The sequence below is a fragment of the Chlorocebus sabaeus genome, chromosome 17 (genome assembly GCF_047675955.1).
Source record: "Chlorocebus sabaeus isolate Y175 chromosome 17, mChlSab1.0.hap1, whole genome shotgun sequence".
Classification (NCBI taxonomy): Eukaryota; Metazoa; Chordata; class Mammalia; order Primates; family Cercopithecidae; genus Chlorocebus; species Chlorocebus sabaeus.
In genome coordinates this window covers 72,536,846-72,557,344 of record NC_132920.1, presented here as the reverse complement: position 1 = coordinate 72,557,344, position 20,499 = coordinate 72,536,846, and the positions used below count along the sequence as shown (strand labels likewise).

Sequence of the window (20,499 nt, the reverse complement as noted above, 5' to 3'; positions counted from 1 at the left end):
CAATTTTAGAGGCATAATATCCCCTAACAAGAGAGCTCTAAGCAGAGCTTTTACTACCTGTAACCATTTTTTCCGATTCAGCTGCACTTTAGTCTGATACTGAAACCAGTAACAATGTTATTCAACATGGGCAAACAATCGCTTCAAAGTCTTTTTCTTTCACTTTTACTCCCATAGACAGCAACAGTCCTTGAAACAGCCGTAAATATTCTGAGGCCAGAGAGATGGAATTCCCATAGTGAAAGCTTAAGAAGGTTCCCCTTAACAATATCCGAGCCTTACCTGCTCCTAGGGGGTTCCCCTTCTTGTTCTCCCCTACTCACCCGTGCTGACCCTGCTCGCTGCGCCACTTGTTGGGGTCCGTGCCGGGGGTGGTGGAGAATGAAAGAACACACACAAAGACAAAGACACACAGAGAACATGGCGGCCGCGCCCAGAGCCTCCGCCTCACTTTATCTATACTCCATAAACCCCACATCAGCAGAAAGAATGCAATGCAAAACAAACTTTCTTTTCCCACATGTAACCTTCTACTCAGTTCTTTGTTTCTATGCTCTTCTTTATCTGCCCGCCTTCTTGGCGCCTACGGGAGTTCATTAAAAGTTCAATTGGAGATACTGTCCTTGAGCCCTATCTATTCTCAGCATACTGTTTTCAAAGGCCCCTGCACCTACCAATTCTAGGAGCGGCACTTTTTACAACTTGGAAGACTTTAGAGAATTCTACGTACTCTAAACCTCCGTTGACCATAATTTATCATCCAAATAAGTACACTGAGACTGGGAGTGGGTGTTATTAAAAATTATACTGGGACAAGCAAAAAGCAGTACAGTTATGGACAAATTTTTAGTGCTTCTTACTGTGTATTTGTTAGAAATATAAAATTTCCAATATCTGACCTTCTGAGTCTGAATCTCTGCAATTACAGCATGGAATCTGCATTTTACATGAACTCTTCAGTTTCTTGGTAATTGAAATTTGAGACTCACTACTTTAAATTTTTTTTTTTACAAGTTGGTATTTCTTTTTGTTTTTCTTCAATAATCTTCTTCTAAACATTTAATGGAGATCATGATTAACACAATTTACTAAGTAAATAATCCACATAGGGTACTTTTAGGGTACAGTCAACATGCAAAGTTAAAACTTGCTTTTTGTCTGCCATTTCCAACAGTGTTTTATACCTACTATGACTACTCAATTAAAGACTTGGTTTAAATACTGTTAAATAAGTATAGAAGTATTATTTTCAAGCGTTTTTCAAGGAAACTATATGACATTTCAACTACATTGTGACCTCCTTTACGAACTCTCATTGAGTACTTTATTATAATTTGTAGATAACTTTGTTATAATTTAATAGACTTGCTAAGAAATAAACTTTTGGAACTCAATCCATTGTCTATTTTGAGACTATTAAGTTTTGTGACTTAGGCACATTGTTTTAAAATAAAAAACAATCCTTCTACAATGTCCAACTCTCTTAGAACTTGTCCAATCCATCTAGTAAAGATCTCACTGAAATTTCTGGTAAGTAACTTCATTTTCTGGAATAGACACAAAGACTTTCTGACCTATAATACTTTATAAATCCCTTGAGAATTAATATATATTACTTTGGATGTAAGAGAAAAGCCTCTAAAGTCCTTTTTTCATTCTTTAAAAAGACTAACAGTTTTAATATACATAAACATTAAATAAATGCATTAGGCCTATTATGGGTAAGTTATATATATGTTGAATATATATAGTATATATTATATGTTATATATATGTTGACTCTAATATACATGTTGAATATATATTATACATATTCCTCAGTGGTTAAACAACCCAGAAATTGAGTTCATTATACTGTACATGGTAATGCCTAATTCAAAGTGTGACTTAATGTTCTTGCTAACCCTGGTTCTCCTTGTTTTTTTTTCTTAAAGAATCCATATGACTGCACCCTTTCTTCTTTTCCTTCAAAAGGTCCTATTTTAAAAAATCATGTTATCAATGGCACGTTTTTAAATTGTTAATCAGATGTTTTGGGGAGCGTTCTTCTCATTTCACAGCCCTTCTAAAGTTGAAGTAGCATATTGGGTAGTGGTTCTCAACTGGGATGAGCACACAAATCACCTATGGAGCGTTTTTTTTTTTTTTTTTTGAGACGGAGTCTTGCTCTGTCGCCCAGGCTGGAGTGCGGTGGCACGATCTCCGCTCACTGCAAGCTCCGCCTCCTGGGTTCACACCATTCTCCTGCCTCAGCCTCCCAAGTAGCTGGGACTACAGGTGCCCGCCACCATGCCCAGCTAACTTTATTTTATTTTATTTTATTTTTATTTCTTTTTTTTTAGTAGAGACAGGGTTTCACTGTGTTAGCCAGGATGGTCTCTCCATCTCCTGACCTTGTGATCCACCTGTCTCGGCCTCTCAAAGTGCTGGGATTACTGGGGCTCCACCCTAAACCTATTGAATCAGAATGTGTGGAACTGAGCTTGTGTGTGTGTGTCTGTGTGTGTGTGTGCACACGTGCTCATGGACACTCCCAGTTAATAATTACCGCACTCAAATCCTTGTCTGACCACATAATAGTTGTGTGGCCATGTTATTTACTCCCTCTGAGATCAATTGCTAGTCTAAAATGTAGGAGTTATCACACAGGATTCAAAAAGTGATTTTTGGTAATCAAAGTAAGACAACCAACACAGAGTGCCAAATTTTCCTCTACGTAAGGCAAATTTTCTTATTTAGCCTCTGAAAGGAATAATTTTATATGAATAATGTTCATTATACAATCTTTTTATGCTAGTTTTCAGTTAATCAGGCAGAGCTGACGGTCTCCATGAGGAATCGTAAAAATAATCAACCTTTTCCCAGAAGAATTGTCAACCAAGACAAAAGCCAGAGGGAAATTAATTTTCTTCACCTCTTAATATTTGATCTACAAAGAAATTTGTTTTGTGACTTTTCTTGCTTTTAGAATAGAAACTTGAGACATAACCTCTTGGAAAAATTTGCATATTATTTCTAACAAAGATGTTATGACCTTCTATCAGAGCTCGATGCCACTCAAGTTGCCATATAAGAACTAAGTTCCTATAGAGGTACAGTGACAGCTGTGGGGCTGAATCCCGGCAGAGAAATGAGAAAACATCAAGGTACTGGGTAATTCTGTTATTCATGGCTGTTTTCCAGATTACTTCCTCTTTAAATGAACCCACAAGAAGTGTAGAGGTGAGTATAAGCTATGTTTCCTAGGAAACGTTAAAGGTAAAATTTCAAGTGTCAGAATAATTACTTTGACTCATTTGAGTCAATAGAGATGACAAATGTTAAAAGGGCCCAGAAAAGTTGCTCTTGCAGAATGGTTGTTTAGATTTCAGTATTTGAGAATGTTTTAAGTTATTCTGAAGTCTACTATAAAGTTCTACACCAAATTATTTTCAATTTAATGTATAGGGCAAACAAACTCTAATCATTCTTTTAGGAGTGAAGGTTGTTCACAGTACCTAATTATATACCTAATTATATAGTATTAGAACATCAGAAAGGATGAGAATCCCTGCTAGGAGCTGTGGGTTTAGGGCCCCAGGATGACCTGGGAAAGCTAGGCCTCCCTGGTATAGTTTCAATAAGCAGGAGCTTGGAGTAGAAGCAATATTTCTACTGTGATTGTACCAAGCACTGTGCCTGGCATAGAGTAGATGCTTAATTAAAATTTATTAAATAAATGAATGTTCGTGGATTACTCACTTAAGCTTAGTGAGCTGGCTTGATAACATCTGCCTGGGCAGCAAAAATGGTGTGGAAAAATAGCTCCAAATTCATTATTATTACCGGGAGAACAAATTCATATACAAAGGATATCATTTTTTCTTACCAAGTCAGTGTTTACCAAGAGAAGGAAACAGTAACAGTACAATATTTAGTTTAACCAGATTTTAACATGGTGCCCAGCTCTCCTAAAGCATTGCATTGCAGTTTAGGTTGGGGAAGATGTGTGTCAAAATTTTCTCTCAAGCTCCCTGCAAAAGCATCTCTTCCAATCTCCTGATGGTTCCCACTCCCTTTCTGTTGAAGACAGCCAGGTTTCCTGCCCATTGCCACACACTCATAAACTGGTGGAAACATTCTTTGCTCCTCTTTTTGATAACCTTATTTTACAAAGAAAAAAAATGTCTGGAATTGGTATTTAAAAAAAAAGCACAATAGCCTGATGCACACATCTCAAAAACAGCCTAGGACAGAGAAGTCTCCAATCTCCAGTGTATCTATGGCCGCTCCTCAGCTTCCCGTGTGCTCTGCTGGCCCACACTGCTTGCCAGCAGTCCTTACATTAAAAATGTTGATTATGCATCCAGCCCTACCCTACTCTTCTGCTGGCACCATGCTCACAAAGCTGTTTTATAATTCTTATTTTCATTTTTGGAGATGCGCATGCATGGAAAAATTTTACACAATATGGAATATTCTGGGGTAGGCAAATGGAAAATGAACATGGCTGCCTCTTCCCCCAGGATGTCCATATGTCTATCTTTTCCCACTATAACTTTACAGGGACTGTATTCATATGGTTCTGCTTTATGGGCTTATATGACTGATAAACAATATAATTTGTTATGGGCACTATACTTTTTTCTTGTTTAAACAAGAAAAAAAACCAAAAAAACCAAAAACCAAAAACCAAAAACCTAACTCAGGTATTTTAATTCAGAGCAGAAGAGCTTCCGAAAACTGATACTTTCTGCTATGAATGTTCTGTTTCAAAATCTGGAACATCCAGGATATAAGATACATTGTCTTTTTTTTTTTTTTTTTTTTTTTTTTTTTTTTTTTTTTTTTTTAGGTAGGCTCCATTCAAAGTACAAACTCATGATAAAAATTGCTGTAGCAGGAGTGTCAGTCTGCAAATTGCTTTTCAGCTGAAGGAGCTTTGTTTCCTATTGAATAATAGCTCCCAGGCATTTCTACTTATGATTGGTGGAGGAAATCCTCCTGTCATAGCACATTAGGGTTTGATACATTTGCTTGAAATCTCCAAATCTGCCAGAGAGGTACCTCTGTAGTAAAGCCACTGGCATAGTTTGCTACAGGGATCTGGGTGAACTTTCATCACAAATGTGAGTTAGCAATGCTCCTCCTCAAAACTAGGGAAGACCCATGTATGTCAAGGGCTCTGACCAATTGAGGCACTACAAATTATCTGATCAAACCTGACCTATTTTAGATCTACTAGACCAGTCTAAGATAACCTAGAGCAGTAAGAACCTAAGAACAGGAACTTTCTGTTGTGCATAAAGTGTTGCTCCTGGTGGAGATGAGTTCTGATCTTCCTGAAGGAAGGTTCTATGTTTTAATTAAAGTACTTAGAGATCCTAAAATGATGCTCTTCTAGCAAGCACCCAGTAAATGCTAATGGTTTTCCTTTTTGAGGGGAGAGAGAAATCTTTGTCCATCATTCTGTGATAGTATATATATAGCTAATGCAAATGTGAGTAGCCTCTTACATGGGGATTAGGCTCTAAATCTAATGAGAAAGACATACCGTTACACACAGTAAAAATGACCCCAAGTTTCTTTAAATTGACCATAAAGTGTAGTATTCACGGTGTTGCTAACATAGCAATAATTACTATAACCCCAGATCTGAGAGCCTCTGAAAGCCTATATCCAAATGTGTGGACATTCAAGCCTTCCTGCCTTCTAGATTACTATCAGATTTTTGAGGTAAATGGAGAATGGATGATAAAGGATTCTAGAATAGTCTTGCCTGATAATAGCGATTATATTTTTGTTTTAAAATTACGCATCTAAAATCAGTATATGTTTATATATTTCTTTATTTTAGAAAGGATTAAACAAGATGGTAGAGTTGCACCTTAGGTGGCACTGAATTCTAACATTGCATAAATTATGCAACTCCATTATTTTTGAGGCATTAATTACATGACTGTAGATTATGTAACCATTTTGGGGGCATATGGAGCAGGCAATTTTAGTTACATAGTGTTTTCTTTAAATCACTTAAATTTGTCACTTTTTTTCTAGGCTTTTTAGCCATGGTTAATAGTGATAGTAATCAGGTAAGAGTATTAATATCATAGATTATCTGGGTATGAAGGATCCTTTATCCACATATCTTCATTCATATATTGATAATTCTCTAAAATATCTGAATTGACACTTTTTGAGTATGGTCATCCAACCATTTACGCATACTCAATGTGTAGAATTGAATAAATGAACATTTTCTGAAGACTTTCAGGTTAGATTTTGTCAACTACTGAAATCTGGATTTCACTGTGCAATACTAGTGTTATGGACATAGTAAATCTGTCAAACAAGGAATTAAAGTAAGAGTAACGTGATTTGTTATTGGTGAGTATATACAGGATCCCAAGGACACTCGCTTTTCAAAGTACTCATATACCCACCTATTCAATCCATTCGAGAATATTGCTTTTGATCAATGTGAAGCTTGTTGGCTCTTGAAATTCCCTACCATAGTAGAATCAGCAATAAAATTTGTCTGTCTCTAGTCTTCCAGCACCTTTCCCATTTCCCAAAATTCTTCCACAACAGTGGACAATGATTTGTTAATCTCATTTAGGAGTTTTGCAGATACTTGGATAGAGTTCATTCCATTCCAATTACTAGAGTTCCCTTGGGAGCGCTACATGGTCTCTTTACAAGGGCCAGATGGTTGGTGTCAATCTTGATGCTCACAATTCTTTCTACTGTCTTCTGATATGATGTGCTTATGTGATGTGGGGGTTTTGCAAAGCTTGTCACTGGGACCCCCACTTTACTTTTAGTTAAGACACAAAGGTTTTTATCTGATAATTTATGAAATACAAATCTATTTCCATCAAGAATAAGAACCTCGGCAAGATGTTTTTGATCCTGGTGTGTCCTAGTATTCCACAATTCGTGACCACCAGGCACACAACCTCCCATAGCAGCAGCCACTGCCACACACCACAACCCCACTGCTATTCTCAATGACTTGTTTTAATGCAGTCTAATAACTTCCCCCACAAAGAGCTCTTTCATATAGAGAGTTGCCACAGAAATGAAAAACCCTATATAGTTTCAGTCATACCAGATGAATAAGTTCTAGAGATCTGCTGTACAATATAGTACCTATAGTTAACAATAAGGTATCGTACCCTTTGAAGTATGTTAAGAGGATAGAGCCCATGTTAAGTGCTCTTATCACAAAACAAAATCAAACCACAAAAGAACACAAGGTAATTTTGATGGGTGATGAATATACTTAGTATGCTGATTATGGTGATGGTATCACAAGTATGTACATATGTCCAAACTCATCAAAATGTGTATATTAAATATGTGCAATTTTAAATATATCAATTGTGTTTCAACAGAGCTTTTCTAAAAAGAGAAATAAAGAACCCTGCTTCAAAGCTAATCCTGCCCTCCTGGGCAGAGGGCACCGTGACTGCTCGCTGAGGGTAAACAGACATCTTCTTGGGAGGCTGGGCACATTCCAGGCACCATTCAGTTCTGACTGAACTCAGTTCTCTCTGCCTTGTACCCTACACGTTCATAGAGGTTTCTGCATACAGGGCTGCAAACAGCCACAGTGCCCTTAGCAAATGTTCGAGAGGGATTGGGAGCTTTTAAAAAATTATTACTGATATGTAATGGATGTACATATTTTCTAGGTACATGCGATATTTTGATACATTCATATAATGTATAATGATCAAATCAGAGTAATTCAGAAATCCACCAACTTAAACATTTATCTTTTCTTTATGCAGGGGGTACTTATTAAAAAATTGTAGCTTACCATTTGGTAATTGACTAAAATATTTCTGTGTTCTCTTTGTGCCACTGAAACTTGATAGACTGATTTTGCTGCTGAATTGAGATAAAAGTATAGTTTCTAGCATGGCGCTTAGCACATAGTAGATACTGAGTCAAAGTGAGTTTGTTTCTCTTACCATGGCCTTGGTGGTACTGCTTCATTTTATACCTTCAGTAATCAGAAATGGCAAGAAAGGAGGGTGGAAGGTGAAGGGGGAATATAAGTCTTTACTTGAATACATCTCAGGCTATTCCTAACACACACTATAAATGCATCAGTTATACGCTGTTGACCAACTGCCTGATCAAAGCTTCCCAGTGGCTTCCAAGGCTCCAAGGTCCTATCTAATCTATTTCTCCTCTGCCTCATTCTGTTCCAGCCACAGTGACCTCCTTGATGTTCTTCAACACACCAGGCACAATCACACTCCAGGGTCTTTAACTTTATTGTTGCTGCTGCCTGGAATACTGTTTATTCAATATTTGCATGGTTTATTCCTCACTGCATTCAAGTCCTAGTTCAGATATTTCCTTAGCAAGGTTCCCTCATGACGCCTAAAAACCATAATCTTTTCTTTGCTTAGGCACTCTCCATCTCCCTTGCTCTCTTTTATTTTTCCATAGTATTTATTACTCTCTAATGTCCTATATAATTTACTTATGTGGAATGTTTATTGTTTGTATCTTCCTATACATGTACAAATACACAGAGACACAGACACACAGATGTACACACAGAATGTGGGCTCCATGAAGGAAGGGAATTTTTTCTTCTGCCCACTGCTGTATTCCCAGTGCCTACAAAAGTATGCTTGGAAGTAGTAGTTTGCACAATAAATATTAACTAACTTAAAAAATGTAAATGAAGGACTATTCAGGAATGCAACCTGGCGGAAAAGTAAGACACCCCTATATTTGGCCAAGTGATGGGTATTCACTAACACTTAGTGGAACTGGAAACTTATTATCTGGGCATTACAAAGAGCAGTAAGGCCCAGATCATGTGGACTGATGTTTGATTTTATAGTCGTTGTTGCTACTTTATGGTTCTCCAACTCTGAGACCAGAAACATGTATGGTTCATCACAAATGCAGTCTGGATCCCTTCTAAGCCATTATGCTCAGCACCACCAGAATTACTGGTCTCAAAGTAAAATTTGACTATGACTCTTGTCTGCTTAAGGTTCTTCAGTGATTTTACACATTTTTCAAGATAAAGTCTAAGTGCATAAAACTAGTGTGCTAGTTCTTCATTTACTCATTATTACCGGCCCTCTGTGCACAGAGTCATATTAAAGCACTTGCAGTTTCTCAGAAATGCTATGTTCTCTGCTTTTGTAAACTTGTTTCCTGATATTTATCAATTCTACCCTATTTATTTTGCCAACTTCCGCACCTTTGAGTTCCAATACAGGTCTCATCTTTTCTGAAAAACCTTCCTTGTACTGCCTAGGATGCATTAACTTACCTTCTACTTCTTAGCAGACAAGATCTGCCAGTTTCTTCTTGTAGTTCTGCCAACTTTTAACATTTTACTTTATGTATTAACTCTCTTTATCTATGACAATGTTTTTCATGATCTTAAACTTTATTTCATCTGATTTTAAAGCTGTATCAGCTCCCTTTGGTTTGTTTTCTTGGTAGTTATTTTCTCACAATTTTATTTTTAATATTAATGTGTTATATTTTTAAGTGGGTTGCTTATAAGCATAATATTGTTAGTTAAAATGTATTATCTGTCATTCTTTGTCTTTTAATTCAAGTATGTAGCCAATTTTCACTCACTTGGTTAACAGTATATTCGTGCTTTTAAAAAATTTCTCCTTTTCGTCTTTTTGAGCTAATTAGGTTTTTTTCCCCCCTTCTTAGTTTTTCTGTCTGCTAGTTTTGGAATTGCAGTCTTGAACTCTATAATTTTAGTGCTTACTCTAATTTCTAATATGCATACACAACTCAATACAGTTTAATCAGTATATTTACCCACTTTTGGAATAATACAAGGACCTTTGAACACAACTTCAATCACCACCACTATCAACAACTGATACGCTGTTGTCTTGCTTTATAATTGTATGAATTATATGCAAATTAAATATTATGTTCAATTATTTGTAGTCAACATTTGTTTAGATTTATTTATTCACCATACTTTCTTGTATCTCAGATCTTCTGAGATGGTGTGGCTGTGTCCTCACCCAAATCTCATCCTGAATTGTAACTCCCACAATTCCCACGTGTCATGGTAGGAGGTGACTGAATTATGGGGATGGGTCTTTCCTGTGCTGTTCTTGTGATGGTTAATAAGTCTCATGAGATCTGATGGTTTTAAAAATGAGAGTTTCCCTGCACAAGTTCTCTCTTTGCCTGCTGCCATCCAAGTAAGATGTGACTTGCTCCTCCTTGCCATTCACCATGATTGTGAGGCCTCCCCAGCCATGTGGAACTGTGAGTCCACTAAACATCTTTTTCTTTCTAGTCTCAGGGATGTCTTTATCAGCAGCATAAAAATGGACTAATACATCTTCCTTTAAGAAAATTTTCCTTCTTTCTTAGAACATTTTTATTCTGATAATCCTCTTAAAATTTATTTGTAATTGTTTTTCAGTAGTTTTTAACACTATAAAAATTAGCTTTTTCCATCTATTTGCTTATAATTACATAATAATGCTCATCATTCTTTTTTGTCTTTAGATAAGACAACCTTTCTGGGGCAATTTGTCTTTTTATTTAAGTAGATCTTTTAGGAAAACATATGTGTGAGCATTTCTGGGTAATAAATTATTTAGTTTCAGTTTTTAATATTTATTTTTTGGAATGACCAAAAACGAAGTTGTTTTGCTTTTGTGCTTGAAAGACATACCATTACACTTGTCAGTAATTTATCTCTCAGAACTTTAAAATAATTATTTCAGCCTTCTATATTCCATTATTGCTAAGAATTGTCAGTCTAATTGTCATTCTATATTATCTGCTTATTTTCTCTGGCTTCTTATGAGACTATTCTGTGTTCTACAGTTTGTCTATAGTGTGTATGGATTTCATTTTATTACTCCACTTTGGAACAAATTTGGCTGCTAGAATTGGATAACTGCTGTTTCTCTTCAATTCTGGAAATTTCTTAACAATTATGTTCTAAAATATTTCCTCTTCTCTGTAATTCTGTATTCTTTCTGGAATTCTGATTACATGTACCTTTTAACTTCTCTTTCATATTTTTCATCTTTATACTGCATTCTGGGTAATTTCTTCATGTCTATATTTTACTTTACTAGTTCTCTCTTCAGTTGTGTCTAAGATGCTAATGTTTACTACACATGCGCACACACACATACACATAATAATTTCTATAAGTTATATTCATTCTTCTTTCAGGCATGATGCCCCTGTATCTCTAAGTTCCCTTGCTCCCCACTCATATTTATGGAATGCTCTTTTATTTATTGAAGATTTTACTTGTCTATTTTACATTCCAAAACTGCCTGACACACCATCTGTAATCTTTGATAGTCTGAGTCTGTCATTTGTTTCTTTTGCTGACCCTCACTCATGTTAGCTCATGCTCGTTGGGTATTCATTTGTTAGAATTCTTGGAGTCTTGGGGTAAGGGTTATTCTCCCAGAGAGGATTTTCTTCTGCTTATGTGAGGTGTGAACTTAGGTTTGGGGGAACACACAGATAATGTGAATTTAAATTGACACTGATTTAAGAGCTAGGAGATGTTTTTCCTTCCTTCAATGAGATCCAAGGTTGAAATAGATTAATTTTTTTAGCCTCTCACTTTCTGAGGTGGTTACCCCACCTGATTTTATTATTTATTTGCAGCAATTGTCCTTAAGCAGTTTTTGCTTTACTCGGGACCCTCTTACCAGCTAGAAGGCTCTGCTTCCTTTCTCTTGAGCATGTGTGATCTAAGCTCTCAGCCACTAGGCAATGGAAGAAGCACATGGCAGATATCAACTATTTTCTCTCTGAATTCAAAATCCCTCCTTAATTTAGGCCTTTAAAGGGCTCCCTTATTTTTTTGTCAGCTCAACTATGTATTTTTGTAAGTGATGTTATAAAAAGGATTTTCAGAGTACATATTCCATCATATTGTTAGAAAGGTAAGTCCTTCTCATAGTGCTTCAAATTTCTCATTTTATAATATTTAGTACATTCTTTTAAAAAATTTAAAAAGTTTTTTAGAGAGAGGGTCTCATTATGTTGCCCAAGCTGGATTTGGAATCCTGGGCTCAAGTGATCCTCCTGCTTCAGCCTACCAAAGTACCTTCTTTTGTAAATGTCAAATTTTTTATCTTTTTCAGTTGATTGTGTTCACCCTGAGGTCATGAACCATTTCTTACCATGTAATAATTTATTTAGTCAAGAAATAATAAGTTTCTGTTATTTACTAATGCACTGATGTACCAACCTGGTTGTATATATAAAGGTAGTCAAAATTGAAATGGTTTCTGCACTTATGAAGCTGACAAATTAAAAATAATACAAGTTAATTTTTGTTGAATCATTTCTTATTTAGAAAATTGCTTAGTTGTTCTGATACTCTATGCTTATTGTCTCATATTAATCTTCATAACTATCCTATGAATTTGCCATTATTAATATTTCATTTTAAAGATGGGGCAACTGAGGCTGAGAGACGTGACTTGTGTGTAGCAAGAGAGGAGTATAATAATTATTATGATTAGCTAGCCATGACCTACATTTAAAATTTTTAATTATCTTGCTGGGCAAGGTGGCTCACGTCTGTAATCCCAGCAATTTGGGAGGCCGAGGTGGATGAATCACTTGAGCTCAGGAGTTCAAGACCAGCCTGGGAAACATGGTGAAACCCTGTCTCTACCTAAAATACAAAAAATTAGGTGAGCATGGTAGTGTGCATCTGTGGTCCCAGCTACTCAGGAGGCTGAGGTAAGAGGATTGCATAAGCCCAGGGGGCAGAAGTTGCAGTGAGCCAAGATTGCACCACTGCTCCCCAGCCTGAGTGACAAAGCAAGACTCTGTCTCAGAAAAAGAAAAAAAAAGTATCTCATTCTATTGAATTTTTATAATGATTTTCTATTGCTATAGACTCAACACTATACATGGTTTCAGAGATTCACTTGAACACATCAAAAGGAAAGTGAGGATGTATCTCTGAGGATGGACCCTTTATGCATACACAACGCTCTTTTTCTGATACTCTCTCTCACTGTTGCTTGCAAATGCTCTATTCTGATGACTTCTTTTTTTCCAAGTGTATTTGTTTCATATTGGACTTTTCCTTCTTTTTCTTTATATTTCTTTTCCTAAATCCTTTAAAAGGTTTTGGTTCTGAATTTTCAAAAGGAGTCTATAAAATCCAACAATCAGGGATTTTTAATATAGCATGAGTTGTGAAAAGTAGTTTTTACCAGGATTTGTAGGCTCTGGGTTATATCCTAGATTGAGGAGGGAGTATCTTCAGGCAAGAACATCATTCTAATCATGATGTAAAACTTTCAAATAATTCAAACCTCAGTTGTTTTATATGTATCAGGTTTTTAAACTGAGTTATATCTTTGAAGATCTACTTGATGTGACAGAGATTAATCTCATCATATAAATTCTGAGAAACTAAAGAAGTCTTATTGTATATGCCCTTAAGAATATTGATTCTTACAAGCAATAACCATAATGATGATTATGTCATATATAGTTGCATTTAATTAATATGCATGACATATTAATGAAATATTAATGACATTCTTTCAGCAGCAACTTGTACTTATTCAGTGGTACTTGTACTTCTTTGGCATTTGAAGTACCACCTTACACTTCTTAATCTGCCTTATTTTAGGTGCTTACTTTTTGCATTCTTTGTTCTATCCATTTCCTTATATTTTGTGGCAGCCCAGGTGGCCACTTGGTCTCCTCTTATTCTCACTCATTGGCTGCTGTGTAATGAGCTTCAGCCTAAGATTTTCCTGCAGGTAGCAATGGGAACTTTTCTGTTCAGTTCTTCTGCACCCCTGGCTCCTGTGCATATACAATGCTCTCTTTCTGATGTTATCTCTCACTGTTCCTTGCAAATGCTCAATTTTTTTGACTTCTTTCTTCCTGAGTCAGCTCTATCCCAAGTGTATTTGCTTCATATTGGACTTTCTCTTCTTTTTATTCCTTTTCTTAAACCTTTTAAAAGTTTTTGGCTCTGAATTTTCAAGAAGAATCTATAAAAATCCAACAATAAACGTTTCAGTGATTTTTTTTTAATAGAGCATGAGCTCAGCAGAAAAAGTAGTCTTATCAGGATTTTTCATGTTATAATTTCTCACTTTGTTTTACAAAGACAGCACACCCGGAAAAAACAACAACAACAGCAACAACAAAAACTGTTCGTTTGAGAACAGGAGGCATCAACTCCTCTACAAAGTAATGGTAGTATAAATAAATAGATAGAAACAGTGCATAAGGAACAATCACGTTGTTAAACATTTTGAGACCTGCAGAGCATGGGTGCTGTTCTTATTTTCAGTTGCTCTCATCAGACGATGATTACTTGACACTCCTTAAGAGTAAAGCAGGAAGATTGGTGAACATAAGGTTCACAACTGCTGGAAATCTCACAGAAGAGTGGGTTTCTGATGGATCTTAGGCCTGTGATTAATTACAGACCAACAAATGCATGAGTCATAACTTGTTAGTCACATTAAAATTATCTAAATCAAGTTGAAGACAAAATGGGATATAGATCTATTTTTCCCACATGAAAAAAAGTTGCTTCCAAAATTAAAGACCATAGGCCGGGCGCGGTGGCTCAAGCCTGTAATCCCAGCACTTTGGGAGGCGGAGACGGGTGGATCACGAGGTCAGGAGATCGAGACCATCCTGGCTAACACGGTGAAACCCCGTCTCTACTAAATATTACAAAAAACTAGCCGGGCAAGGTGGCGGGCGCCTGTAGTCACAGCTACTCAGGAGGCTGAGGCAGGAGAATGGCGTGAACCCGGGAGGCGGAGCTTGCAGTGAGCCGAGATCTGGCCACTGCACTCCAGCCTGGGCGACAGAGCAAGACTCCGTCTCAAAAAAAAAAAAAAAAAAAAAAAAAAAAAAAAAAAGACCATAAAGCTCTTATGATGATGCAAGTATATACTGTTGTCAAACCTCCATGCATTCTTTGGAAAGTCACCTCATAATCAGCACCAACCCAGCAGAATGCAGAGACATGAGTTAAACCATTCCTAGAATGTATATGATGTGTGCTGATCAAAGGGAAGAAAATAAAAGCGATATGTCCATACATGTGCATAATTACTCCCAAACCCTCAAAAGTGAATTTTAAAATGTTGATTTTTAGAAAAATGAATACCCAAAAGTTAAAGAAAAGCCAAGTAAAAGGACCAAAATTTTAAGCATTTAAATCTGATTCTCTTAACTTTATACAATATGATGTCTTGGACTTTCCCTGAACACATCACCTGCTGATGGATTCTCTCACTCATTCCACTGCATTTAGGCGCATTTTTAGTTTTAGTTTTATGGTATCTTATGTACTCAGAGGAAGGTCCCCCAAGATTTGCTTGTGCAAGTTCAGGCCTTTTATAAAGAGTATTCCCTAGTTGATGCCTATACCCTGCTCTGCATTACTAACAATTATGCAAATAAATCTTAGAACCACCCACATCTGCTTTTAACATGATGCTCTCTTTGTATAGCAGGACTAAAATTCAGAGATTAAATATATCTGTGATAGCACAGGTCTTTTAAAATTTAAATTGGGGTATTTTGGCCTTTGAAGTGGCATCATATATTTTACAAAATTATTACTTAATGGGAAAGTATACTGTCTTTTTGTTTTCCTTATTCTATTCATTTAAAAAATTAAGTGCATGGGCAAGTGTCCAGATAAATTTACTCATTTCCATCCTTTTATTTTTTTAATCAGTGAATAGACAATCAAAAATCCTAAAAATAATGACTTAATTGCAGAATCACCACTGAAAACAGTCTCAAAAGGTAATCTACGTACAGCCGGGTGTGGTGGCTCACGCTTGTAATCTCAGCACTTTGGGAGGGTGAGGCGGGCAGATCACCTGACGTCAGGAGTTTGAGACAAGCTGGCCAACATGGCGAAACCCCATCTCTACTAAAAATACAAAAATCAGTTGAGCATGGTAGTATGTGCCTGCAATCCCAGCCACCTGGGAGGCTGAGGCAGGAAAATCACTTGAACCCAGGAGGTAGAGACCATAGCGAGCCGACATTGTACCACTGCACTCCAGCCTAGGCAACAGAGTGAGACTGTCCCAAAAATAAAATAAAATAAAAAAGGAATATAATCTATTCCCTGGCTTTTATCCAAGGTAGCAGTTTGCTTGTACTTTTACTTGTAACACTTTTAAAATTCTGCTTGAAATTAGTTGGTCACATCCTCATTCGTCTGCTTTAGTACACTGAAATCTCTTCAAAGAAATGTTGACAGATAATATCTGTGACTATCTTATCATGCTTGTCACATGATTGGTGTGCAATAATCGTTTATTAAGTGAAATCTAAAAAACATGGGTTTCTATCTGTTTTAAAAATCTCCAGAGAAAATAATCAGAGACATACTTGAAGAAGAAGTGAAAATGGGCTTAAAACCATTTATGTCCAAATTGAAGTCCATTAGCTCTAACTCCGTTCTTCATAGAGCTAAAGAACTGGTTGATGGTTTACCGTTGAGGATTCTAAGGGATTGAACCTGCAGCCTGGATTAGGGCCCTGTGTCCATCCGCTGATAGCTGTGTGGCCATGAGCAAGCCACTACACTTCGCTAGGACTGATTTTCTCATCCCTAAGATGGTGATAATAAGAGTTTCCTTCCTCTGTGGGTTTCTTAAGGTTTAAGTACAATACAGATATAAAATATTTAGCCCTGTTTCTGAAATGTAGTGACAATCACTCATTAAAAGTTGGCCATGATCATCATTACCATCATCATATCAGCACTGTCCAGTTGGATACAGAATCTTGTCGACATCTTTAATCCTCTCTGCTCCATCAATCTTGGATCAATCCAACTGTTTATGCCTTTGCTCTTGGTATCTGCCTTTAAGAGCGATCAATCCTACCATTTAACACTGTACTGGACGTTCTAGTGAAAGCAATAATACAAAGAAACTGAGTTTTAGCAGGGTAGAGAAAAAAGTTGACATAATTTATATATAATATCCAAGATAATAGAAAACCTAGTAAAGCTAATTAGGTAATTCAGCAAGGTTGCCAGGATATAAGACCAAAACACAAAAATCAGTAGTGCTACTCTGCAACCACAATAGCAAAGTAGAAAATGAAATAGCAGAAAAAGGCACTATTCACAGGGGCAACAAGCTTTAAGATTCTCAGGCATAAATATAACAGATACATGCATATGTCTGTAACCTTCATTGTTACTCACAGTTCATACCAGAATTTGGCCACACAAGTGCTTGGATAGCAAGTGCTATCGTCTGAATAATTGTGTCCCCTTCAAATTCATATGTCAAAACCCTAAGTCCCAAGGTAATGATATTAGGAGGCTGGGCCTTTAGGAGGTAATTAGGTCATGGAGGTCAAGCCTCATGAATGGGACTAGTGCCATTATAAAAGAGACACAAGAGAGACCCCTCGCCCCTTCCACCATGTGAGGACACAGCTAGGTGGTTTCATCTATGAACCAGAAAGCAGGCATTCGCCAGACACTGAATCGGCTGGCATCTTGATCGTGGACTTCCCAGAGTTTAAAACTGTGAGAAATAAATTTCTGTTGTTTATAAGCCACTAGTTATATTATTTTGTCATAGCACCTTGAAAAGATAAAGACAATATTTTTTGGATATAAGTTCTTTCGAATTTTTCTATAAATTCTGTCATTTTCCAAACAAACCATAAACAGTTTTCCCTGGGGAAAGGGCAGACTGAAAACGTGATTTGATCTTGAGTAAAGATCCAAGATTAGACATAACAATTAAGAAAAAGAAATCAGGAAGCAGAGAGTTGTTCTACCAGATGTTATAAATATGTGGTAATCAAGAATATTGGTGGCTACAGGGATAGAAGAAAAGCAGATCTGTGAAAAAGAATATTAAGCTCAGGAGCCTACTCGAGCATATATTGATCTTGGTATTAAAAACCAGCAAAGAAAATAGGAAAATGGACTGAACATGATATTGGAACAGTTGCCACTGGAAAGGAATACAAAATAAATTAGACTTAAAAAAAATCATACACAAAAAACCCTCCAAATGATTTAAAGACCTGAATGTGAAAAAAGAACTTGAGACATCTTGGAAATTTAGGAGACTATCCTCATTACATTAGGGCAAGAAAGTATTTTTAATATCATAAGACACAAAACACAAGATGATTAAATAAACTGTTAAATTGTCTGTGTAGACACATACATCTGTACATAAAAGGTACCACAATGTTAGAAGTAATGAGCCTAAGACAAGATGTATATTAACATATATGGTAAATATTTAGAATATGAAACATCATTTAGGAAAAGAAAAAGATACAAAAACAGAAATGGGCAAGAATATGGACAAGAAATTCATTAAACAGAAATCCTACACAGGAAATAAAAATACGAAAAGATACTCAATCTCATTTGTAATGAAGGCAGTGAAAAGTAAAACAATGAAGAGGAGTAATTTCTTACAATAAGTGGCCAAAAATTAAAACATTTGGCAGTATCAAGTATTGGTAAGAATAAGGAGAAATTGGAAATCCCATCTCTCCCATCACTCTTGGAGGGAGTGCAAATTGTCAGGCCAGTTTGAAAGGTGCTTTGTCAATATCTAGTAAAATTAAAAGTGAGCAGAACCTATAACCTAAAAATTACACTTCTAGATTTAGACCCCAGAGAAACTGGCAGATAGTGATAGAGACATATGTAAGGATATTTGTTTACAGCATTGTCTCTTATAGTCAAAAATTATATATAACATAGAAAGAAACATAATGTTTCATGAAAACATAATGCTTATCCAAAATATGACTATAACATTATGATTTATATAAAGAAAAGCACTCAGCGGCAGCTGAGAGGGATACACGATCTTAGCAAATCACATCTAATTATACAAAGGTTAGACATTCTCATAATTTAATCATATAATTTAATATGGCAACTAATAAAATGGCATATTCAAAATGGTGAAAGAACGATAGTCTGAAAGGGAAATAAATGAGATAAGACATTTTATATTAGAACAAAAAAGTTTTTAACAAGCCTTAATAAAATTTAATTTAAAGGTAAAATGAACTTCATGAAGTTCACATGAACTTCAAAAAATCTCTCTCCTAGCTCAGTCATTAAATAGGCTGGGAAAATGTCACCATTTCTTTCTCATGAGTAACAATTTGACCTGCACCCCTAATGCCCAGAGTTTGGTCTCTATATTCCATAAAAGTAGCCAGCCAGGATTCCTTGAAGAGTAATTGATTCCTTGTCATGGGGTAGAGAAAGAAAATAAAGTTGTATTCCAACTATGTAATTGTTACAGGGAAGCGAGAATGCTTTCAAAGATGTCTGGGAATGGTTCTGTAAGGGGGACAAAAAAGCCTCCTGGGGTTATGACAATCAGAGTACCAAAAAAGAAAATGATAATCCTATCAAAGGTCATGAGCTCATAATGTTACACAAGCTAGGACAATGGTGGAAGATATATGAAAGCAAAGGCATTTATGGATTTTTCTTTCTCTTTTTCTTTCTTTTCTTTTCTTTTCTTTTTTTTTTTTTCTGAGACGGAGTTTCACCTTGTTGCCCAGGCTGGAGTGCAATGGCGCAATCTTGGCTCACTGCAACCTCTGCCTCCCGGATTCAAGCGATTCTCCTGCTTCAGCCTCCGAAGTAGCTGGGATTACAGGTGTATGCCACCATGCCCAGCTAATTTTTTGTATTCAGTAGAGATGGGGTTTCACCATGTTGGTCAGGCTGGTTTCGAACTCCCGACCTCAGGTCATCCGCCCACCTCGGCCTCCCAAAGTGCTGGGATCACAGGCATGTGCCACCGTACCCGGCCTATGGATTTTTAACAACATCTATAGAAGATACTTAACTGAAACTTAAATGTATTGTATTTTATTTGCCTCAGTTTCATTAGAAAAAATCAGAAGGTAAACATTCAAGGAGTCTGTGTTAAAAAGTTCTGTATGAGATCTGCGGCCAATGAACGTACCAAAAAAAGTTCATCATCACTGGTCATTAGAGAAATGCAAATCAAAACAACGAGATACCATCTCACGCCAGTTAGAATGGCAATCATTAAAAAGTCAGGAAACAACAGATGCTGGAGAGGATGTGGAGAAATAGGAACGCTTTTACACTGTTGGTGAGAGTGTAAATTAGTTCAACCATTGTGGAAGACAGTGTGGCAATTCCTCAAGGATCTAGAATCAGAAATGCCATTTGACCCAGCAATCCCATTACTGGGTATATACCCAAAGGATTATAAAACATTCTACTATAAAGACACATGCACATGTATGTTTATTGCAGCACTGTTCATAGTAGTAAAGTCTTGAAACCAACCCAAATGCCCATCAATGATAGACTGCATAAAGAAAATGTGGCACATATACACCAAAGAATACTACGCAGCCATAAAATGGAATGAGATCTTTTCCTTTGCGGGGACATGGATGAAGCTGGAAGCCATCATTCTCAGCAAACTAACACAGGAACAGAAAACC

General features: G+C 36.5%; 1 protein-coding gene across 4 annotated transcripts in view; it reads right to left on the bottom strand.

Moving 5' to 3' along the window:
- KCNQ5 (potassium voltage-gated channel subfamily Q member 5) overlaps positions 1-20,499 on the bottom strand; it is a 573,789-nt gene that overhangs the window by 307,440 nt on the left and 245,850 nt on the right. The window contains exon 1 of one of the 4 annotated variants that reach the window (XM_073006155.1): positions 324-1,620. The exons of the other annotated variants lie outside the window; for them this stretch is intronic. Within the exon in view, the coding sequence (XP_072862256.1) occupies positions 324-478 (155 nt within the window). The 5' untranslated portion in view covers positions 479-1,620. Of the gene's footprint in view, positions 1-323; positions 1,621-20,499 lie in introns of those variants that run through there. 4 annotated transcript variants of the gene reach the window in all.